At 33.1% G+C, this 26,105-nt stretch overlaps 1 protein-coding gene across 7 annotated transcripts in view; it reads right to left on the bottom strand.

Annotated features, from left to right (window-relative positions):
- The window catches only part of LOC111002135 (polypyrimidine tract-binding protein 2), a 323,058-nt gene that overhangs the window by 56,221 nt on the left and 240,732 nt on the right, over positions 1–26,105 (bottom strand). Inside the window, exon 1 of one of the 7 annotated variants that reach the window (XM_045630524.1) lies at positions 25,325–25,503. The exons of 4 other annotated variants lie outside the window; for them this stretch is intronic. In XM_045630524.1, the coding sequence (XP_045486480.1) occupies positions 25,325–25,501 (177 nt within the window). In that variant the 5' untranslated portion in view covers positions 25,502–25,503. Of the gene's footprint in view, positions 1–25,324; positions 25,504–26,105 lie in introns of those variants that run through there. 2 more of the 7 variants (XM_045630520.1, XM_022272246.2) reach the window with 2 other exon arrangements.

Raw genomic sequence — 26,105 nt, 5'->3', positions numbered from 1 at the left:
CGCGGGGAGACAAAGTAAATATGTCCCGGTTTCCCGGCACTCCCCACATTTTATCGGGGAGCGATCGGGCTCGGGTCGGGAAATGAATTTAAAACGTGTTTGCGGGTAATCTGTTATCGGTCCCTTGTCTCTTGCTTGAATATAGACGTTCGGACCCGCCTTAAGTCTTCATCGTGATTTCGGGCTTTCGGACGCTTCAAAAAGATACAGAGTATAAGTTTAAGGAACGCAATATAATTTACAAAATTACCATTCCTTCTCCACTTCTTTAATCACACATAGATCTTAATATGTGTCACGTCATCGTACATGACAAAATCGAAACCATTCATTCATAAGACAACGTAGACTAATCAACGTCTAAAAAGAAACATATACATAATTTATATTTACTGCCAGTTTTAAAATCAAATGCGTAGAACGAGAGGAGAGATAAGGAGAACTGGCAATAAAATCTGCGCCACTTTTTTAATCGCCAAGCTTTTTGTTTTACACAATGTTTGTAAGGAGCTGCAACCATTACACCATGTTTCATGATAGGATGTAACATTTTTTATATAAGAGTGTTTAAAACACATCATGAACAATATAAATAGATCGAATACAATAGTATCAATTATTTCCTCCCAAGGACAGTCATAAGACACTGTAACAGCTCTCAGCCGAGCCGGGGGTGCCATAAAAGGCAACATAATACGTGGCAACATCTTATTATTTTAGTATCTGTGAAATGGTTGGAAAACAACTCGTAAAATAAAAGCTGTCTGTATAAGATGCAAGTCTCTGTCAGCGTTCGGCACGTGTCCTAAATCCAGGTGGATTCAGCGTGGACACCGGTTAGATTTGAGCGCCACAGAGCTGGGTGGATTTCCATGGAAAATGCAGACTTTATAGTAGCCCGGAGATAAGTTTCCATTTTAAATTGAAGAGAAACACTGAAATGTTTCTTTGTCTCCCGTAGGGGCATCGCGCGGATGAATAAAAATTCACGTCAGGTAAGCGAATGGAAATATTTACACAAACCGAGGAAGTTACAAGTGGTTAAATAAATAAATGCGCCGCTCGAGTTATAGCCTTCCCCGTCGGTACTATTTATGCTGTCTGTTCTAAATCTACATCCACACGCATGTTTATTTACAACACAGTCAATAGGGACAAACAGTGTTAAATCCACGCTCCAAAGTAGAATATTATTTAAAAGACGTCTTTTTGGGGAAAATGTAGCTCGCGGAAGCATCCATTTACATAGTCGTTGTCGACGCGTCGGTGCGTGGAGACTTCAAATAGAAATTATAATACCAAATTGAATACAAAACTTTCCTTTCAATGCGGAGTAATGGAGGAATCTATGCACCGGAACAATCGAGAAGACAAATAGAATAGAGACACGGCCTTCGTGAAAAAAATAAGTGCCTGACGCCTTTTTGGATGTCCTTGCCGCGCTTTTTTGTCACGATAAATTTTAACGCTTTGATCTTTCCAATTCAAATAGGCTTTTTCGCGTTGAATCCAAAGTTATAGGAATATTTCAAAAGCTTTAAGTGAAGCGGATTTTCCTCCCCACCGGCTATATCATTCTGATTGAAATGCAAATGAAACAGTGTCCGATCGGAACGTATTTATTCCAACTGCTAAGCTAATCTTGGCGATTAGTCGGTATCATATTTTGTACTTTGCATTTTTATTATAGCAAAAGTTTAGTACACGTATTTCAGCTTAGCGTAGAAGTATCCTGGCAGATAAAGTTCCGTAAGTAAATGTTGTTCATAAAGCTAACTGAGCATCCGTGTTGCGTTATCCTAGTTCGCGTCGTTTCTTCAAATCCGTCGAAACAAGCTCGCGACAAAAACATTTGCCTACGTTAGTGAATTGTTCTCTCGCTTGTGACTGGGTAATTTCCATACATTTCAAGTTCTATCGCCTGCGGGACGTTCGTTCTTTTGTTGATAAATGTTTGACGGGAACTCCGAGGACGCCATTAAAAGTTTTTTCGTGAATAATTCCAGTTTACACACGCAAATGTTTACTCTGAGTTTCCCGCGTTCACCTATTCGATTTCTTTTCATAGACTCTATTGTTCAAAGAAATTTCTTCTGAATGAGGTCGCTGAATAGGTAACTGCGAAACTTTTTGTTTACCTTTGTTTTCTTTCGTCGCAAAATCACTATACACTTTGACAGATTGCTTAAATAGATTCTGTGGTCAAACCTCAAGATAAGGGCACTTTTGGTAAGTTTGTAAAAGAACGGGAAGTTGAACTGCGAACTTATTTGATCAGATTGCAGAGAAAGGTCTCACATGTTGTACGATACGCGGATAAGATCATTCCTTAGACATTCTTGTAAAGGAAACATAAACTACCAAACAAGCTTTAAGCTTAAATTATTAACGTGCTTTTTCGCAGTATGACATACTTCTAAAAACAACTGCTAAGTATATAATAACAATTATCTGTCATCGGCAATATAAAATAAGCATGTTGGTAATATCTTCAATGATATTTCTTGCTGTAGAAGGGTATCCACATAGACAATTTCAGGGTAAGGCGGGCAGCGTGATTATTTCTCTAATGAAATTAATAAGGTGTTCGCCGCCACGAAAGGAGCGTTATTGCATTAAACCGTAAACGCTTGTTTGGAAAATCTCTACAACGTCTTGCGGCTTATTAAATGTGTCTTATGAAATTATGTAAATTGTTCTCAGACTCGGTTAGATTTAAACAAAGTTTTAATTATGTACTAAACGATCAAAACGGCTCAAAAGCACGTGCGAATTATAAGCCTCTTAAATTTCTGAGCAAATTTTTTGGATAATATATTTAAAATGGAAATAACTGTGCTACACTAAAAGCGTCTTCAAACGAAGTATTTTCAAAAGAAAATACTTGTAAGAGAAAGACGGGGAAAACCAATTGTGTTGTCGTTTCATTGTGAGTCCAAAACTCTGATAGAGATAAGGGACCCGACAGCTCGTTAAAAATATATTGCAAAAATCGAAAGTCGAGTCAAAAAAAATGTAGAGTTTTACTAAAATGCGTGAGAAATTTTCTGTATTTAAATGTTAATGTTTACATTGCACCCCGAAACGTTAATTGATGCGGGACCTTGTTTAATATGAATACATGTAAAAATTTATAAAGCAATATCAAAGAATTAAAAACGGTGAATGTTTTGTACATTCAATAAGTTTACAAAACGCCGTGCCAAGTCGACGCGAGGTTTGGAACAGCCGCAAACCGAGTGGGTTAAATGGACCGTGGACACAGTGAGGTCCGTTGCACTTGTTGCAATTTCTCTCCACTTCACAACTTAATTGTGCCGAGTGCGCCCTTATATTATTCGCTATAGACGAATAGCGTTAATTTCACTCAGTAAGGTTACTTCCATTACGCTAATTGCGAGCCACATTTCATCTAACTCTCAACTTCGGCCAACGAAGACTTCTCAGAGAACCCGAGTATGGAACAGAACCGAGGACACTACTAATATCACTAATTAAGCTTTTAATGTAATTGAAAGAGTGAAGACACGTCGCAACTCCCATTTGAAGTATTCCGCCGCTCTATCTTACGTTCGCCGTCAAAAATACTTTCAGATAAATTACTTAGCGGGAGTTCGGCGCGCATACAAATCGACTGGAGATTCACCATATTTCACTTCACGGAACACTCGCTCGATTTACACACACCTTTAATAGCGGGAAGAGGAGCGTCCCATCTCGAGGAAAATTAAGTCATTTCCGTTATGGGACACCGTGATCGATCTTTATTACTAATAGCGTTGCGTCAAAAAAATAATATCCGAACAATTAGATGTGGAAGGAATTTTTAGCGGCAGCGAGTCGGGCCGTTTGTCGCGAGGAGGCAAATAATGGGAGAGAGTGGCACCTGTGTTCCGTAATGCGCCGCCCCGTCTGGTCGAAAGGGCGAAGAATCAATTAGGCAGTTGCCGAATTGCGTAACGGCTCTAGTTACGAGCGGCGCGGGCGGCTCACCACCTGCTTTTTCCTCATCTAACCTCTTGTTACGGCGTAATCGACATTCGACGTTTGAGATTATGATATTACATTCCTTTGTTTTGCTTCATTTGCATACGAATTAATTTATTTCTACGAATACAACTGTAATAAATAAATATCACTGTATTGATCGACTGGAATCATTAAGCGACGTCAATCTGTCATTCATGGCACACGCATGTAATAATTAACGTGTAAAAGGTAGAATCGCATTAGTGGCTAAGTTTTCATGGGTCAAATGTAGATGTAGGCAGTCACATGTGAATTATTTAGAGACGGTCGCGGGCAAGTAAGCCGCAATTAATGAAGTAGTCCGAGCCGTTTGTCAAGTGGCCAGTGGTTTGTATCCCTTCTGTGCGTGCTTGCCCACGCGTCAGCTGTAGATGACTTCCTCCTGTATTTCTAATACAAATTACATATGCACAAAGTTTCGTATCTTTAGAAGGTAAATAAGGCTTTTATAGGACTATAAATCTAGTCGTATTACTACTCGCAGATTAACAAAACCTCCCCTTAATTCTACTAATTTAACAGTCATGATAAAAAACGATTATGTTACATTGTACTACATTTATTAATAATCTCGGTTATATGAGCGGGTTAAAATTAGGATAATATCAATTTTATAGCTTGATATAATGACGCTAACTGTAAGGCGATTATAAATCTACTGTGGAGGTCGATAGAGGACAAGGGGCCGTTAATTTTAATGGCTTTTATTTGTCCCCTATTACGGAGTTTGATCAAATTTCAAATTGCAAGCGCTAAGGCGGGACGGTAATCGTAGGAGCATACTTCCAATTTAATGTTGCAAGTATATAAATAATGTATTTAAAAACATTATACAGTATTAAGATTATAGTCTTGGTAAACGAAAAGACGTATTACATATCATTTTTAATCTTATAACTGTTATACAATTTATAATATATATTTGTAATTATTAAGAGATAATTTAATAATTTGACGAGGATGTTAAAGTAGTTAAAACCCTAAATTCCTAATCTTCTAGTCTAATTCATCATTACATTTAATTATTAAACCACAGGTGACAACAACAAAACGACGTTAAAATATATAGCGTTGAGGATATAATATTGATGTTTTATAGAAGTTTCCGGTATGGTTCAATGTAGCAAGTGCCCTCTCTTTGGTTAATACTATAATAGTTTGTATAGTGTGTGGAGTGTAATTCCGTACGTAATATTATTTTCGGCGGACCTAATCATGACTTAATATAAGTCACACGTAAAAATATCGTGTACAATAACACAATATCAGCAAGTTATATCTTCGAATTTGCGACATTAGCCTATGGACTTTACAATAGAGGTTTATGGGTAAATGATAATGAAATAAGAGGTTTAACCCTGCGTAATAGTACAAATTGTCAGCGCCTAATAGGAACCGAATTCAATTTATGAAACGCATCCACCCGTCACGGTATAATGATACGATTATTGTCATTTCGTCAAAATTTTTCGAAGTAGCGGGCTCGGAAAATGATCGATGCTCGGTTGCGCAGTAAATTATATGGTAAATATAATTTTGGCGTATTCAACCGCTAATGTCTTCTATATGTATGTAGTAACTCGAACTATGAACAGCAGTATATAAGGAAATTATGAATGTGTAATGACTTAATACAATAACACATTTTTTTTTATTGAACGGGGGGCAAACGGGCAGGAGGCTCACCTGATGTTAAGTGATACCGCCGCCCATGGACACTATCAATGCCAGAGGGCTCGCGAGTGCGTTGCTGGCCTTATTCTATAATATTCTTATTATATAATACTAATATTTTAATTATCTGATTTCAATTTAAATATGACATTTGTTTAATTAAACACAAATTAGAGTAAATTTTAATTTTTATATTAAGTATTAGTTGCAAATGTGCTTCTAAAGTCATATAATTACGTAAAACCCGTATACATTTCCGTGGCTACAGTCTCTCATTACACAGATGCACCATCAAAGAATTCGATCCAGAAAGCTTGGACGAGACAACACAGGCTCAATTATGGTAATGGGTTACTCTACAGAAACAACTAGGCCAAGGGACACAAAGCATAGCTTTTACTAAAATCGATCACATTGATAAACGAGTACAAATAATGACACCTTTAAAATATAGTTACAAAGAAAATAGGTTCCTTATCTACATCACACATCAGTCATTTCAAACAAAATCAATACTACCCAATAAAACAAATATATTTTATTTCTCGGTGTGTCTGGGCCCAGGATGATTGATAGTGTTTTGAGTACACACATCGTTTATTCGACAGGCCAATTGACGACCGCGAACGGTATGTAGAAAAATATTTTTAATATTAATAAAACACTGTATGAAAACAATAGGTATAAAAGCGTTGTCATCGCTATACACGTAATAGAAAAGAAAGGCAATTTGATGAAAGGTCGCCAACCCGTGAAAAGCGGACTATTTACAATGAGAATGAAAAGGTGAAGAGGAAAAATAATATCCTCGCGCTATCAACAGTGACTTGGCGAAATAAAAATTCGTCCACATCTTACGTTACGTGATTTCCAGAGGAGTCATAAGGGGGTCGCGCACCTGCGAATGCGAAACCTTTAAGGCCGGCAAAACGCCGACTCACGGGACCGGTGCGCGCTTAAATTACGCGTAAAGCCGTACACAAAGGCTATGCGTATTCAAATTCCATTAATCTCCCGGCCGGGGGAGGGTTAGGCTAAAATGAACCGACAGACAAAAACAATGCCGCCGGCAAATAACCGGCTCAGCATTGTTCCGGCAATTAGAAAGCTTTCCCATGTACCGTCCGTGTATAAAAACAGTTTAACATCAGCACGAATTGCTGCCGAGGTATACTCGTTACATCGATGTTTATTACGGTTATGAGGACTAAGCCGCACGTTTCGGTATCAATGTTTCAATGATTGAATCTATAAATATAATGAAAGGACGCTACATAATGACCGCTGTGTTTACGAATCGCGCCTTAATCACTCCGAAATGAATTTACTGAAAAGAATTCCACGTATTGAAGCTGGGGTTGAAAACAACGAGTCACGTGATAAATATTTGTGACTGACACAATTAATGTGATTTTTGTAAATGTTATGGGCGTTTGATGGAGCTTATCGGAGTTAACAATCTGTGTTGAACCGGCTTTCGCCTGCGATTTTTGTATTAAATCCAATTGACATATCACATTAATGACATGACTAACGCGATGCGACCGCGACGATCCTATTCATGTTTAAAAACGTATCATTTTTAAATAAATCAAGAAAATGAATTTTAAATCATTTTCAGCCTCAAAGCATCAGATTCCGCTGTTGAAATAAATAACCATGCTTACATTCTGGAAACAATAAATTATTTTTACAGTATTTACACTTTTTATTATTTTATAACAACAAAACTAGTTCATAACAATACGTTAAAATATAACACATTCACTTGCAGTGCGATAAATATTGCATTCAAAGGTAAGCAAACACAATCTCCGCAAAAGGGACGTTCATAAGGAGCATGCCAGCTTGCTATTGTTTTTACCTCTGTTATTGCAACGCCGAGTAGCAATAAGCGAAGGCAGTTTGCGCAGGCCACTTTTACAAGGCATTATTAAGACAAGGCGACGACCCTGCGGCTGTTGGCTTTACCCCTCTGAGGTGTTGACATGATAGTTCTACTGACTAAATTGGCTAAGATGCTGGCAGGGCTTGCAGAATTCTGTAGTTGTTTAAATAAACTCTTTGGTTTTTGTTCATTACATTAAATATATTGTTAATCAAGGTCTATTTAATATTAACGGATATTTAGATACCTGTTTAAGTGTTTTCTGGTAAGAACGAGTCTACGGGGAATTTTTGAACCGTAAGCTTAGATTTTAGTATATTTTTGTGTTAATTGTAGTTTTGTTTTTATAAGTAAATTTGGTTATGAACTTCTACCTAATACACTTATATTTATCTCTTTACTTGGGTTGCCTGTTAGAGATCGTTTGTTAGCTATAAAACCGCCCGTTGCGTTCTTAATAAAACGTTTCTTATTATTATTTGTAAATGTAACGAAGGTTTAATAAATAAAAAAATAATATTGGGTTCTGGATTTGTTGACCAATTGTAATTTTAATACAGAAAAAAATTAAAATATCAACTACATTGTTCACATTTTTAGTTACATCGTTACTACACGAATAGTGAAAAATATAACATACAAGTCCGTTAATTTAAAATCCACTCATAAAGGTTCTTCTACATATAAGTAAGAGTAGCTAACCAGCTAGTAAACTAGTATTTCTATTTGAAAAAGCTGACTTTTTTAGATTTTCACTAGCCCGTCGAAATGCTTCGACATTTGCGTGATAAGCCTCTGACGGACTTTCCTACCTCAATGCTATTCTGCTATTCATCTTTCATTGCTATACTGAAATATATTGATTGCAAGTATATAGTATTTAGAGACATAAATTTTGTTGACAAGCGCCCGAACCTAATAACCTATATCTCAATTTATTTTTACCGTCTGAAATAGACATCTATAATCATAAACACCAATCGACGGACTGTAATAGCCATCTGTCGATACAAGCTATCCATGGTAGCTCGGATCGGTGTATGTGGTACCTTTGTATGAAAATAACAGTTTAACTGTGCCAATATACTATCTTAACATTTTAACTTACACCAGTTATTAAAATAATTAAATAGCTATTTGATATGTTTTACACATAGACATGTATATTTTAATATTATATGTACGTACGTATAATTTATATTGATAATTAAATAAGAGTGTAAAGAGTGAAAGGATTGCATTATATCCGTCGCCAAAAATGTACTGTCTTCGTAGGGTTTGGTTATTGCAGATAGAAGATCGATCGACTGTCATGTTCTGATCTCAGATTGCTTTCAATCTGTGGATTAATTATTGGGTTTAGGCGTTAGCTATTATATCAATATATGAATATCGCATTATTATGAGAATAACGATATGACTGAAGCCAGCATGAAGTTCATGATACATATTAAGAGTGGGTTTGCGCGGAGCATAACGATTATAATTGAAAGTGAAACTTTCACACGAGTATCTAGTATTATTTGGATAACAAAGCGACAACCTTAATTCGTTGAGCAAACATCAGATAGCGATATGGATGCGAGCAAACAATTGTGGGCAAACATTTGTCGCAGCTGCGGAAACAGCAACGTTTAGTGGCTTGCCGCCAAATCGCTCGATTCTCAAAAACAATTGAACTATTTAAATAATACTTTTTCATTTACCTCATTTGTACCAACGCTAAGTTTTAATTAATTAATTATTACTGTTAAATAGAAGTCTAATGGGGCATGACACAATTAGATACTATCGTTAATTTGTCTTGGACAAGTCGGTTTTAAGGTAAGTGTTAATATTAATTAAAATTTACCAATTAATTTGGCACCGACGAATCGAACGCACGATATCAGCAGGTTGAATAAAGAAATGAGTGGCGCTACAAACTTTTGAGTTCTGGGCTTATGATTTCTGTATGTTTCATGATCATTTATCAATCTAATAGGCTTGAAGGTGAGCCTCCTATGCCTGCCACACACCGTCGACTTTTCGTATTCGCTGGTTTTTTCACGATGTTTTCCTTTACCGTTCGAACGAATGTTAAATGCCCACATAGAAATAAAGTCCATTCCAACCTCGGGGATGAGAGTCGCACGCTAAGGCACTGAGCCAACACTGCTCTATGATATAAATCATTATATAGACTTTTCAATAAAGCTATTTATTATCATTCCAAATAAAACGTTGAATATATCCATTCACACCTTTAATTCGCCAAACACTTATACATACTACTTTGACATGTTTGATATTGCCCATTTGATGTACCATAAAATTTTATGTGAACATTAAACATTTTTACGCGCGTAGTTTTTCTCTAGTTCGCGTTATTGTTTTATTTTGCATAGCTGTCTGAAACAATGTATAAACAAGAAATGTTTTATCTATTCGTTAAATAAACGAGCTGTCATGGATTAATTGAAAAATATTAACTCGCGTAGAAAATCTTTGTGAAAAGCTGTTTCCTGATTTCCAGAGCGAATGATAAACGAAGCTAATATAATATTCTGGTTCATTATATTTTCAATAGCACGCCGTTAATCGGCTTAAGAACATGTGAGTGGCGAATGAAAGTGCCGTACATTTGTCTGAAGGTGGCTTCGCTTCGTCTAAGTGCTACTTTCGCCTCTGAATAATCGTCAATGCAACGTAGATACATTTAAAAATTGTTCCTAATTTTTATCACGTACGATGTATTTCACGCTTTGAGCACTCAGATTAGATATGTAAAGGTTTTTATATGCAAAATGCGGCTTTTAAGATTATTTACTCGACAGTATAGAGAAATAGGATTTATGACTAATTAAATGTATGATTAGTTCCTTACGTACTAATTAGATTTTCCTTTATGACTTATGAATATTATCCCTTCCGTATATTTTTAATAAATATATTTTAAATGTAGAAAGAATTTAAAAAATGTAAGGTTGAGGATGTGGAACCAATATTAAATAAAAAATGTACTTTATATTTTGGTTAATTCATATTTTAAGGTTAGTACGTATTTGCATACGAAGCGGAAATAACAAAGTATGAGAACGGATTCTGCTCAATCTGTGATTGAAGATAAGCCGCTTTTCACCTCAACTTTATTAAACATAAACACACACTTAAAGAATTCTTAAGTTGGATTGAACAAATATTTTTACGGAAACTCGTATAAAAGTCATTTCGCCTATCGGCGGTATTATTCAAATTAATTTAGCGGTAAAAAGTTTAAACCACTCCCATTTTCATAGCAAAATTAGCATCACAATAAACTGGGGATCGTCTTGTATGACTGGATCACGTGTATGTAAACTTCGCCGTGCATGAATTTCTGGTAAATTTCATAAGTACTCGCCATAATTGGATATAATTTGATAATTATAGGGAAACACAAACCATGTTATTTGATTAGTGTTTTATGATATACATTACCAATTTGGATATTTAACGCGTAAAAGTTAAATAAAATAAATCTACGTAAGATATTGAAATATTTCTTTGGAGTATAAATTTAATTCATTCAATATTTAAAGCCGTACTAGTAGCTAAAAGAAGCTAGCTAATAAAATTGTTTGCCGGGCCATCGAACTCATGACAACGACCAAGGACCAACTACTAAGGTGGCTATCACGGAGATGCATCAAGAGGTGGATGAGCAGAGAAGTTTATTGTTTTTAGACCCTTTTACGCATTGCCGCCTATAAATAAATCAAAATATTCAGGAAGGGTGTGCGGTGGCTTAGCAAAATCGTAAAATTCAACAGCTTTCGCATCACCCAAAGGTTTATCTTACATTTTCATTTGGCGTATACAAGTATGAATAATGTAGTTCTTAAACTAGCCTGGGTTTTAAGTAATTTCTAAAACGGATGAGAATATCGTTACACCAGGATTTTATTGAATCATTCTCTAACTTAAATATAAAATCATACTTTGAATCATACTTTATTTCCTTTGGAATAGATACTGGGGTTGTACGGTAAACAGGCTCAAATACTAAGGAAATATTTAAATTAGCTTCTATTAGACAGTAGGTACTGTTGCTTTCCTTCAACGTATCCTTCCGTCAGTAAAAAAAACTTCTTACTACCTACTTATACCTAGCTACGTGCGTTAAACCGTAGTAATTCACGTAAAATGAAATATTAAATTGAAGAGAATTTCAAATCGGTGTTAAGGTTCGCCGCAAGGGAAGATCGGCATAAACTATGTTTCCGAAATTTATCCCTAAACAAACGTGGACGGCCATTATTATTATTGCAAGGCGTTTAGGTCATTAATAACAATTTATTCAACACCGCATTTCAGAAGCCTTTGGGATATTTAATGTAAATTGTGTTCTAATACAATTGTTTTGTAGTTTGAATAACTTTTAGTTCTGGGCGTGATTGGTAACTTTTGATAAATTCGATTGGAATTAATAAAAACAAATTACATAATATTAATTAAAAATTATAAAACACTGTTACAGTATATAAAGGATGTTACGTTGTTAAGGGATTTTTTCTTCGGCTACTTGTTGTGTATGATTGATGGTCAAATTTACAAATATGTATTTAATAGGAACAATTTATTATGTTTTATAAATTTTATTGTTTAAAAAAGTTAGTTTGACAGAAATACTATGTACAGTTTGTGTTTATTAAAACCATTTAAAAATTCTTTACATAATATAAATAAATAAAGAGTAATTGGTCTGCTTTCTTCAAGTACGTGTAAATATATAGCTATAATATAGGAAGATGTTAAGGCCGTTTAGAAGTTATTTTCACAGCATCAATTTCTTGATTTAATCTCCAATTAATTTCCAGTACTTAGACCTGTCAGGTTTTTTTCTAAGCCTATACACCCATTTCGTATTACCACACAACATAAGATATTCTTTAAAACAAATCGCTTACAAGTTTCGCTATTTCAATAATATGTATGAGAACAAACAAAGGCTTTTTATAAAATACGTTTTGTTCACTTGCAGCGAAACTCATTTAAAGTTGAGGTTTTCCAAAGTTTTCCATTCGCGAGCTGGCCATTGTGGCTAATTCAAGTCTGTAATTAAATTTGTTTACATAATATTCTGTTACAAAATAAAAACTTTTTCGGCACACTTTCGAACTTCGCCGTCGGTTACTTAGGGGTGATTTATCTTTTATTGACAGTTTTTAAGAGGTTCTTTAATGATTTTGTAAATTATTTTCGAAGAAATTGTTTCAATATATCTTTGTAAACATTTTACGAAATTTTGAATCTGTATACGTTTTAATATTTTTAGTATATATAATCAATTAATTGCAAACAGTTTTTTTTATATTTAATTAATTCAAAAAACTGTAAATCTTTTTTGTGCAAATAAAAGGTAGGGATCTAACGATAGACGTGGACGATGATATTCCTGTATTTGACGCTTTTTGATTAAAAATTATTGTTCCTTAGTTTATATGCAATTTTGCACAAATATCACAATGAAGCTCGTGGCGTTTCATATCATCTAAAATACTTGGGCAATATTTATATGTTTTACCTTAAAAATCAATTTTAATATGTCTAAATTACCCGAATTTACAACATTATGACAGGGTTTGAAAATAATATTATAGATAAATATATAGATTATAATATTTATTATAAATAATCGATACGAACTGGAATATATAATTTCCAATTATTAGAGTTATCAAGATATGGTTTCAAACAAATCTTTTTATAAAACAACCATACCCAAACTTGCCAATTAATCGTACATCTCTATTGTTTTAATGTACCTTAAAACTATTCATTTTTATAATTTGGAATTTATTTATAAAGATTGAGTGCGGCATGACGGGCGCGGACTACAAATAAATGTAAAAACTTATGAAAAATTATAATACTTACAAAACCCATTAGGACAGACAATTTTTAAGAGCAATGAAATTACCCTCACTAAAGTGACCCGCCCGAGGAAAAACAATATCCTCAACCACTCACTACAAAGAGGGTACCATTTGTATTATCATTCCATTAAACAAAAGTCACCGCAGTTTCAAGTGAAAACACGGAACTCATTATTCCCGAGGCAGCGAAAATAATTTCAAACGTTAACAAGATTCCTCGCATTAGACTTGTTCACACTGATTTAAGAACAACAGAAAGATACGTTGGCTTTAAGAATAACGATGTTATATGAGGAGACAGTCTTAGTTATACACTTTAAATAAAACCTTGTCTAAAAGAATAGCAAATTCTTTTGAAGATACAAAAAAATATAATCGTGTTAAAACCATACGCAATCCTACATAGAAAGGATTCCTAATTCTTTGTTAGTTTCTCTTATGCTTCAGTTAGTATAAGGTGTTTCAATATACGCGTCTGAAAGTTCAAAAAACACTCCGTTTCAACTCGGGAGTAAGTGAAAACTAAGAAGCGAAAGCTAAAACTTTCGCTGAACAAAAACACAAATATATTACAGCAAATCCAGTACATTTTCACGGCCCCTGGAGGTATTTCTATATTATTTATAATACGATGGGGAGGATCATTCACGTCTCTTACCACGGAATATGGCAAATGCTCGTTTGTCAAATGCGCAGTCATTTATTCAATGATATATTTTCATTTCTATTCATAATGAAAGCGTTTGTTTGCTTTGTTCAGCTTCAATATGGTTTCATATAATATTTAACTAATTTATGAACTGGGAAGTCTTTGAGTGTTCTTACATAGAAGTTGACCTTCAGAAGTTGGCCTAAAGGTTCTCTATCATGACATCGTTCGTTGAAACCTTAATTATCGGTTAATCGTATGAAAAAAAAAATGGTTAATGGAAGATCCAGAAAGTAAATTTATTTAGTTATCAATTATTAATTTAGTGAAAATTTCTTTTGGTATGTGGACTGTTTCCACACTTAGACGCTCACTAGTTCCGTTGTACGTGGAGGATTTCTCTTATGTTTTTCATTTATTTTAATGTGAGGCTAGTTATGTTGTTCACTTTTTAATACTTGCATAGCTATTTTTATTGTGTAGGTAAAAATAAATACCTGATTCTATTATTCATACTTCACATCAAATATTTTTTAAATAATGTTTTGCTGACAGTGCTATATGGAATAATATAAAAGTGTTATAGGTATTGCAATTGGTAGAACGTACACTTGTGGTTTGCGCACATAAATCATATCAGCGGGCATCGCCCGAGAATGTCGGCGTACGGACTCTGACAGTTTTAGGCAACCAACGCACTGATACCTCTATTCTTAACCTAAAAAAACTATCTACATTCATACACGAAATAGATGACGCTGACGGTAGTAAGCTAGGTTCTTGATTAAAGACTTCTTAATCCATTACGATTATAAAGAACGACATATTTAACACACAGATGAACGGGAGAAGTGCGGTTTTTGATTGCGATTAATCGACTCAGAACTCTGTAACTTTCAGTAGCCATTACCCGACTTTGATATTATGTTGTACCCAATTACAATAAAGTTTTTTAAAGAAATATGATGTCGCAAATTTTCTCGGTTTGAAAAAAAAACTCGTACACTTGTCACAATCCAAGCTTGAAGCAGTGATTCTAGTAATATATACAAGTAATTTTCTAGATACATTTGTGCGGGCATAGCCTTTCGTAACCCCTCTCAACATATACAGGTACACACAATTTATAATTCCGGATGCCAGCGGCATTTGGAAAATGATCCTCATCTCCTCTTGCCGTTACTTTGTGTTATATATAGCCTTCATTTCCAAGAACAGCGACCAAGTTAAATGTCTTGTTGTAAATTTTCAAATTTTATAGTGACTTCGAAGTTTTTGTTGAGCCAGCAATATTTTGTAAACTACTTTAAGCTTAAAATTAAATAAATATTACAGCGGGCTTTTGGCATAGTCGTGACTCAATTTGGTTTAATTAAAATTCAGGCAAACGTTAATTTAAAATTTTATCAGTCAATGTAAATATAACATTAATGATTAACAACTTGCATGGGAATTATTAAATTTGTATTAACACGCTCGTAAATGAAACAAGTCAAACAAAGCTAAATATGGAAGCGGTCAGGTATTCACTAGTAATTGTTAAACTTCAGACTATCCGTATTTGGCTTAACAGATAAATGCACTTGGATCATTGGTTGGATTAGTACTCCCGTGTGCACATAGAACACAAAGAGCCGCTGCATTTCGTCTCACCAATTAAACAGTAGCACTCAAAGCGAACGTGCAAAAGGCTTTGTATATCATAATATTCTCGACATTCGTGTAATGCACTGGACAGCAAGTGGTAAACGGTCATCACTGGGCTTCATCATCCTTTCGAAAAAAAATTGTATGAGATTAGCCGACAAACTCAAATTATTGTTGTTTTTATAGAATAGGGGGTAAACGGGCAGGAGGCCCAATTATAAGTATACAATAATACATAACTTCAATCTGTTAAAAAGTGTTTTCTTTAAATGTGTAAAAGTTATGTTAATAAAAGACAATACTATATTTATAGATGTAAAGATTTGGTAGGTGAAATATTGTAGTGCACATTGATTTTATGAACTGTGTGCCTTTTGAAATATATAAAACACTGCTGCCAATAACATCGTGTAGGCAAATATTTCAATAGCAGAATCCAGCTCCAATCTTTTCAGATTTACAGAATATAAACATTTACACAATCAGATAAATATTAAACTTCACCAGTTGTATAGTTACAAAATCTCCACAGAGTTCTAAAATGAATCCCGCATATTTATTATATCTGTTATTCTTTAAAGCGTCGTAAAGTTAATAAAGGTTTTGTAACAGGCAGGCAACGCGTAGATAAGCCTCGGTTCGGTTAAAATCTCTTAAAACGTCGTTAAATCCAACCCTTACCTTTTAGACAAAGCTTCACTGGCTAATTGTTGATGAAAAATATTCTCGATGCAAATAACCACTGTTTACAGCCAATTTAGAAACTGAATTGTTAACACCTTGCTTAGGGAGTGATGTTACGACTACCTAACTAACTTTTTTAAGTTTCTTTTGGGGCCATGTTTAATATCTTTAAGATACATGATTTGACTGTGATAAATATATTTTTACATTGGGGAAATATCCATAAACGCGCCATGTTTATGAATAGATATTATATAGAATTTCTAACTTAACAATGTGAAAGAGAGCTCTTTACTGTTATATTTAATAAACTTAGTTTAACAAAGATATAGGAAACGAGATGCGGTATAGTGATACTAAATAAATTGGCCCCAGTAACAGCGAGTGTATGAAATCTTAAAACCCTTGCCAGGCTCATCAGACATTTTGCGTTAGTTGAACGGCGTGAAGTGTGTTTAACATCATTTGTATGCGGTTACACGTATTCGCTTTAAATGAAAAGGAAGAAAAAACTATTACGTACGAATAGCTAATAAATTAGAGGTGTACTTGTAGTCAACAATGTACTTTAAATTCATTAAATTTTTAACCGTTAAACTACGACGTAATACGCGTGGTCTTACTAAACTTTAAAACCTAGATGATGCTAAAAATAAATAGAGGATATATAATACAGAATATTTGATATTAATTTTTACCATATATATCTATAACTATGAATAGTGCTTTTAATTTAACACGTAAATTAAAGTAAATAATTTGCTTTTAAATTAGTACATTTGTCTGCCTCATGCAACATAAACTAAGCAGGGCCTAACGTGCTTTCACTAATTGGTAGGTTTAAGATGGCAATGTTCCCTAAAGACAAAGGTACTTGCAATCCGATCCGCCACCCTCTCGGTAATTTTCTCGTTAACGGAATGAATAAAACATTTCATTCCTTACCTTTCTTTTGTAATTGTTAATGGTTGATGGGTTTTGAGAATTTATGTTTGGTTTCTTTCTTGGGCCTGTTATGCTTGATCATTTGTTATCGAATTCCCTCCTATTAACGTTTTCTATTGTTTGAATATAACTTTAAAGGCTTATCGTTTGAGTTGTAATTACGAAGGGTTGTTTATAAAATTAGTGGTAATCTGTGTGTAATAATTATATAGTAGATGTATTTACTTCTTACGCATTTGTTTATTTTATCACTGTTGCGAAGTTATCGAGGAGATTATAAAACGTATTAATTTTTAATTACAATATATATTTCTATTATATTAAAAGCAAACAAAACATGCTGCATTAAAAAAAACGCCAAAAATAAAACTTTAACCGTTATCATATCGTTATTTTTTCCTAATAAAATAAGTTCCAAGAAAAAGGGTATTTTAGTTTAAAAAAATGGTAATATTAAAGTTGTTAACTCCATTTTACACACCCTAGAAAGGGTGCCATAAAACTTCCAGATAATACAAATGTACTGTATATACACAGCATATGAACTGACTTAATATATAGCTGAAAGAAATCGAATGTGGGGAGAGGAAATCTATTAACCGCCCAATTTCACTAGATTAAAAATGCTATGATCGGTACAAATGCCAAGTGCAGGTTATTGAAGGTTACACCCCTCGAAGATTACGCGAGTTTTTCATATAAAGCCATTCAGCCAATTTCCTCATATCCTATATCGGAGCATAATAAGGAAGGTTTTTGTAGGGTACACCTATGTTGAAAAGGGTTGAATGACGCAATATTCAACTAAGATCGGACAGCGTTTATTCAGGTGACAAGTCAAACAAATAATTTGTATACTAATGTTATCCGAAATAGTTACTTGTATAGATGACGATGGTAATTTATCGCTTACCTGTAACAAAAAAAAAAATTATAACATAAAAATCAGGTACCAATATAAAAATTTCTTCAATGAAGATTTAATCATATATTTAATATATATAAAGAATTCGATAATAAAAAATGAAATATGGAAAAAATAGTAACGCCAAAATGTTTCACGTTACTTAAATGTAGTCTGCTGCTAAATGTTTCCAAGCATAAAAATCATTAGGAAAACAAGCGACGCGCCGTTATGAAATTAATAATTATTAATTTTAGACTGATATTATATATATGTTGGGAATGTCAAGAACTCGTGCGTTTAAAACCTGGCTGTGCAAGTACATAATGTTGCTGAATTTTCACCCAACTCGTGATGTCCTTACGAGGATTAGGAACTGATTAAAGTTGACTATGATTACTACAATATGATTCAGAATGAATAAAGTATTGTATGACCAATCAGTTTACACTAGATTACAATAGAAAACAGGCCGCGTGTTAATTATTTATACCGTACAGTGTACCGGGTGATGTTGACAGCGGTTAGCAGCCGCACTCGTGTGAACTGTAATATTACATTACCACCCTAATTATGTTACGGATCTGATGATGTTTGTGAATCTTTACGACCACTTAGGTAATCAAGCTTTGTTCTAGATAATGCGGCACTTTTTGCTATTTTAACCAACCAAGGAGGTTCTTCATTTGCGGAGAATTTAAAAAGTGATAACATAACTTGAAAAATGAAAAAGAAATGTTTGTCTAGTGGCTTCAGCGAGCGACTCTCATCTCTGAGGTCGTAGGTTCGATCTCAGACTGTACACCAATGGACTTTCTCTCTATGTGCGCATTTAACACTCGCTCGAACGGTGAAGGGAAACATTGTGAGGAAACCGATTTCCCTTAGACACAAAAACTGGACTGCGTGTGTCGTAGGAACAAAACCTACTTGCCTATTCGATAGATAATTTATCATGAAACAAATACAGAAATATGGGACCCACACCTTAAAAGGTTGAAGTGCCACAGATTCATTAAAATTACACAAAAATGTATACAAAAAAAAAATCATATTTTGTTTAATTTAATTTTTGTAGTAGTACAAGTTTGAAAATGAAAGTAGCAAGACGTTCTGCGTTCCTAAGCGTTATATGTTAAGAAAGATTAACTATTATGCATGATACATTATGTTGTATTAAGATTAAAATTCAATATGCGAGCTGAATAAATGAGCCACACAAACCCTTATAAAAGCAATTTACTTATACTGTCATATTTTCAGTATCGAAGAGTATCCAACCTAAAGGTGTAAAAACGAATCGATAGAGCACTCTTAGGATTTTATAAAGATTGGGTAGAGTGGGTGAGGGCTGAGTAGTGTATTTTAGTAGATAATCCTGTTAAACCCCAACAAGCTGATTTATAAGCTTCGGCGGCGTAATGTAAGCGTTAGAAAATTTTATTTTCAGAAAAACGCCTGAAATGGCCGCAGCGGTTTCCAAATCGACAATGTCGTTGCAATAAATCGTATTACGTATCGTTAATGCTAGCTAGTGACGATATATATGGCTTGTTTGGTACGTAATGGAATAAACAATTTCTTGAGACTGTTTAGTATTTAGTTGTTCCTATGAAAATAGCAAAGTTTGCTAAATGAATTATTACGAAATTTGACTTTTTATAGCCGTGAATTTCACATTGCATCTCAAGACGAATAGTATTTTTGGCATCTTATATGATCCACCTATCGTAAAAAATTCTGTTTACAACTACTCCATTACAGATGAATAGTATAACGTATACGACGAACTTTAAAGGTTATAAACGCGAATTTATTACACTATTTACATAACTCTTCGTGTTGTTTATTTCATGAGTTTTATTTCAATGTATACACTACACCAAACACTAGGTTTTTAGTTTATGTTTATAATAGTATTGTTTATATTTTTAAGTTAGCAAATCAAGATTTTAAATCTCTTCCCTTAAACACGAAAAAGAAGGGTTTATTAGGCTACATCAAAACCTACAAGTTTTACGTTAATAGTTTACAGAATACATAACGAAACTACAGGATGTAGTTGTGTGTGTGAGTAGTGTTAAAGTTAGCAAATCACTATTTTAGATTTGGCCCCAAAACACGAACGAAAAAGGTTTTACTGGTAGTCATTAAGTGGGTCCCGTGGCCGAATAGATTACCTATACGTCAATTTTACCAATGCTTTCTAGTTTTACTGACCGTATAAATTTTACGATGCCACTTAACATATAGTATCGTAAAAGTAGCAAAAACATAAACAGTGCCTCCTAATTTATTATTTATGTGAAAGAATTATGGTTTTTCTGAGATATCAATCACTGTTAAGTCATGATAACTTTGCTCAATGTTTATTGAAACTATCGAATTGTATTAAAATAAAAAAAAAATATCACTGCTCTTTCTTCATCACGGAAAAAACTCAATTTGACAGAAAGAGAGAAATTAATCGTGTACATTAGAGTTGTAAGTAACTAACGCAAAGTGTAGGATTATATAATTTGAGTTTCAAATCTAGAACCGATATATAACATTAAGATACGAGATAAAACTATTTTGAAATGTATTTATTAGGAAAAATTTAGATACAGTATCGAATCGAATCGAGTATACATTAAAATAAAATCGCTAAAACCTTTTTTTATGTATGGTATGGTCTCTGATTTCTGTATCTTTTTCATGATCATTTGCTAATCTAATAGACAAGTAGGTGATCAGCCTTCTGTGCTTGACACACTCCGTCGACTTTTTGGTTATAAGTGAGCATTCCAGCGAATGTTAAATGCGAACTTAGAAAGAAAGTCCATTGGTGCACAGCCGGGATTCCAACCTTGGAATGAGAGTCGCTAGTTGAAGCCACGAGCCCAACGCTGCACTTCTAAGAAATTTACACAAAACCTAGAAAAATACTTAAGTAAGTCCGTACTCATAATTAAGAATAGATAATATCTAAAAGAATACATAGATAATCTTAAAAAAATACTTCAATAGATCGATAACAACAGCATTACATTTATCACTTTCCATCATTCATTTAATTTCATCACATTTTCATTGAACATTTCCCCTTAAGCTAATTTCGTTGGATTATTTTTATTTAATTCTAGGCTGTTGTAAAACAGAATTTTCCAATATTTTTCCACGATTACCGTACTGATGAAAAGCTAACAAACGCATCCTACTTCTGTAACAGTGAAATTTAAATAATCAATTTTGTTTTTCCCATAAGTAGAACAATTTAATTTATATTCAACGATATAAAAATATCAAATTACAGCATTATTTTTTAAAGACTTTCATATATAAAAATGTAAGCATATGTAAGCATCAATAGGGGACCGGATAGACAAGATCCCTAGTTTATTGCACTGAGTACTATTTTAATTGCTTGATTACCTTTTTATAGGCAAATGAGCAGGCGGCTTTTAGAATAAAGCATAAACACCTGTAATGGGCTTGAGGCTTACATGTTTCGCAGTCGATTCCGAAAAAATTAAAAATAATTGTGTGTTTTCTGGAATAGTGATATCAACTAGTAATTAAACTGAGACAAAACTAATACTTAACCACATTTTGTTTTAAAAATAAGGATTGTTCTATGGATTGTCCTAATAAGATGTGGTTTTTCAGTTTATGATATTTATTTCTCATTGCATGAGAAAATATTCTTATAAGTTTATAAAATTGAGCTTGCTTATAAATTGTGTATTACACAATTTATGTTATAATAATAAGAAAAGTAGAATGCTATCGTTGCCTACGCAAGAAACAAAATACTTATTAGATACAAATTCAACTATTAAATTTTTTTTAAAGTTCGGGAATCAAACACCAACTAAGCTACGATGGCAATGATTTTAAATTTATATTTTGTTAACGCATATTGTAGTTTTTTAAGAATTATAGCATTTTTACTAAAAAATCATTAATGATTTTAAAAACTCAGTTGTTCTGAGTTTTATTTTTCCAATAGGATTAAAAAACAATTTCATATTAAAACAACAGGAAACAACTCAATTCATTACGGATATAGCCAAAATGACACAGCACTATTTTATTGATATGGAGAGAGTTTAATGGAGGTAGTGAAAAAGAAAAATATGTGCGCGAAACGATGAATTCATATGCAAATATGTACGAATGTGCAACTGAAGTTACTGTAGATCAAAGTTAAATATTATTTAATTTAATAATGTATAATTTAAATATTATTATAATGTTGTTACTTAAAGTGTTAAGATAATGCTAGTTGTAAAAAATAAACTCACAAAAACAGGCCAGTTTAGTACAGTTAAAGACATAATTCGATAGCAAATTATATTAATAATGCCGTCCCGAATTAGTCTAGGTTATTATTAAGTAAACAACTGACTGCAATCACAATGTAATTGAGACTGTAAATTTAGCTCGATAGTAACCTCTCTGGAAAAAAATCATAATAAAGCATTCAAAATACAAATAATATTAATAGAAGAATTTATTTAACATATCATTAGTGATAGAACATCAATGGCCTGACATGTTAATGTTTACATAAATTTTCTTCGGTGTAGGTTCATAATACCTGGGCATTAGTTTTATACATATTACGATTATTTACTGTATACTAGATAGATTAACATAAAAAGCATCAAACATAAAAGCTTATTCAATGTTCAATATATTTTTACGACACAGTAAAGCCAATACCGTTTATAGACATTTAAAATACAAGCCGAGATTAACACGGCGTAAGTTTTTTAATTGATGCAGCCATCGATGTGTTGAGTAAACATTTACGCATCTGAACAGCAGGTCAGCCTTTGTAAGTTTTAACATTAATTGCTGGGAAAGTGCGCAATTTTCCTGTTTGATCTGCACTGTTCGATAAATATTTTCTTTTTAACGTTTTTATATAAACTACGGGATTTATTTAATGCTATTCGATTTTCCTGGACTTGGCTTATTTTGATCTTGAAATATTTGTGAAAATTTTCGCTTATATGTTTTTTTAATCATAAGACTATAATTATTTATATCAGTAGTATTCGGTCTGTTATTTCTTTGGTCTTAAAAAAAACTTTTGTTAGATAAACAAATATGTCGGTGACACGAAATTTTAATCATACATAAGTAGAATCCACAATGCGATTAATTAGACTGTTAGTATTCTCGTACATTTCTGTAATGGCTGCCCTTTAATAATCTTTCACATGATTTAATAATAAATACATAGCAACATTAAACATGTGAAGACTTTATCAACAAAATGTATTTTATTTAGAATACGTAACAGATTTAATAAAATTCCAAGAAAACATTCCGAAATAAAAATAAGAATTACGATCGTATAACCGCAGGACCCGTGATACATGCTCTAATAAAATACAGAAGATAAATGTTTTAATATAGCAGGTTAATATCGCTTGTATTGAACATAGATCTAAACGTATGCAAGGCAGTACAATCATTTTTAATTTCCGCACCAGGACCGGCCATTGCATGAATACCAATTACTCCCGTAACTACTCAACGCGTGGAATGCGAAGCTGCGCTAAGCGATTTGTATACTGGATGTTTTGTAACGGTACGAAATATTTACACACTAACTTATTTTTTAGATTTATGTTACATCAAAAATCTGAAAACTGTCAAAATCGCTTGCCTACACTAATTAAGAGAAAATTGGTTATTTGCACAGAATCCAAATATATCCAAATAGAAGATAAACATAGGCTATCTATATATTATTTTCGAATTCAGTTTGGGAATCAGTATCACTTCGGTAGTGTAATCCAAGGAATGAAAAATACTTATACAACCCGGAGCGATGTAAACGGTTCATTAATCATCATTTTTGTATGGACAAAACAATCATTATTTGCGAACGACACGTTTACCACCACTAAGCCAATATACGAACCTTCACGTAAGTAGTTAAATATATATTTATTTATATATATATATATTTATATTTATTTATTTACACTTCGTTACATTACAATATAAAAATTGAACATAACTAAATGACAAGGAGGGCAACTGGCGGCCTTATCGCTTTCCAGTGATTTCTTCCAGCCAAACACTTGCCTATATATCCTACAAATAGTGTAGAAAATAATATAAGGCAGGTGCAATAAATATCTGATATGTAAAAAAAAGTTTATCTACTTATTTTTCAGCTGTATCGGTCTGGAAGAGGACTAAGTACATCAGATTAAAAATTACCAACTTATAAACTCATATTTCAATTTATGAAATTGTTAAGGCAATGCATAAAACTGCAATGGCATTTCGTCTACCGTCCTCTCGAAACTCGAACTGGCAGCGACCGTCGAACTTCTTGGGTTATTGAAATTTACTTTTTAGAACAATGAAAGTGCACCCGTCTGTAGGTATTTACGCTACGAACTTGGCTAAAGTTTTTACAGCCCTGTCCCAGTGCATTGTCGGTACATTAACGATAAATGCACACCCTTAGCGCAAAACTGTTTCGAACTTATTGAATTTTATAAGGAACCTGCTGCACTTTTAACGACGTTTTGAATGAAACTTTACCACTGAGATAAGTTAATTTTTAAAAATAAACAATATATATTTAATAATAATGAGCCTTAGTGACACAATACGAATAAATAATTAATTATAAAGACAGTTTTTAAAATCCAAACTTAATATAATTAAGAGAAACGTAGTATTTAACATAAGATACCTATGTATACCAAAAACTTGTTGTGTTGGTATATAATTATAATAAATTACTGTAATTATGACGTTTTGGTGCTGATTGTAGTTTTACTATAGGTATGCAGACGCGGATTGAATGTCATTAATATTTTTTTGTATATAACTCATATAATAGTTACATTTATTTTTAGTACTAATTCATTACTAAAGTAAATAAAACATAACGATATGCAATTTTTTTACTAAGCCGATATAAAAGTTACTTAAACACGTTAAGTTCGTAATAAAATACAATTAATTAAAAATCGAAATTAAATATTTACCACAAATGGATCTACACCGTCAGATTCCAATAAAGTGCGTTCATCGTGTGAATAACGGAGACGACTTAACATTTCAAGGAAACTAAACATGTTTAACACATAAAAGTTATTTCCCACCAAAAATACACAAACAACGATTAAAAACAAAATTAACACGAAAATAATCACACAAAGCATTAACTTAAACATGTGCGCGATAACTAAAGGCAGTTAATCAATTTTCTTTTGTTAAACTGTCATTTTAAATATGTCACTTGTCAAACAAAATGAAAAAACATATAGTATTTAATATATTATATAGGATGAGTAATTTTATGATTGGTTTTTAAAATGATTTGAATTTAAAAATTACTGTTTCGTGAAGAGAAATATACATATGTTTAAATAAAAGTTTTATCCTACCCTCATAATGTAAATGTGTTATTTATTGTACTTATGCAAATCAACAATGCATTTGACAATTGACATTCCAAAGATAATATTATTGCCAGGTTGGGATTTACAATGCTAAGATATTTGTTTAATAATCCCTATAGATTCGCGGCTCACTGGAGCGTTGTTAAGCGAATTGGTATTGAATATTCTACAAATATTTACTTACTTGACTTTTTTTAAATATAGGTTGAATTTTTAAATCCAATCTACGCAGTAATAATTAAAAAATGATAAATAGAAAATTTAATTTAATTTAAAGATCTTGGTCCCTGTGGCAGTGTGCTTTTTTATAGTACAGGGGACAAACGGACAGGAGGCTCACCTGATGTTAAGTGATACCGCCGCC

This window comes from Pieris rapae, chromosome 12 (genome assembly GCF_905147795.1).
Source record: "Pieris rapae chromosome 12, ilPieRapa1.1, whole genome shotgun sequence".
Taxonomy (NCBI): Eukaryota; Metazoa; Arthropoda; class Insecta; order Lepidoptera; family Pieridae; genus Pieris; species Pieris rapae.
Note: the sequence above shows the minus strand (reverse complement) of the source record. Positions and strands in the feature narration are given on the sequence as shown.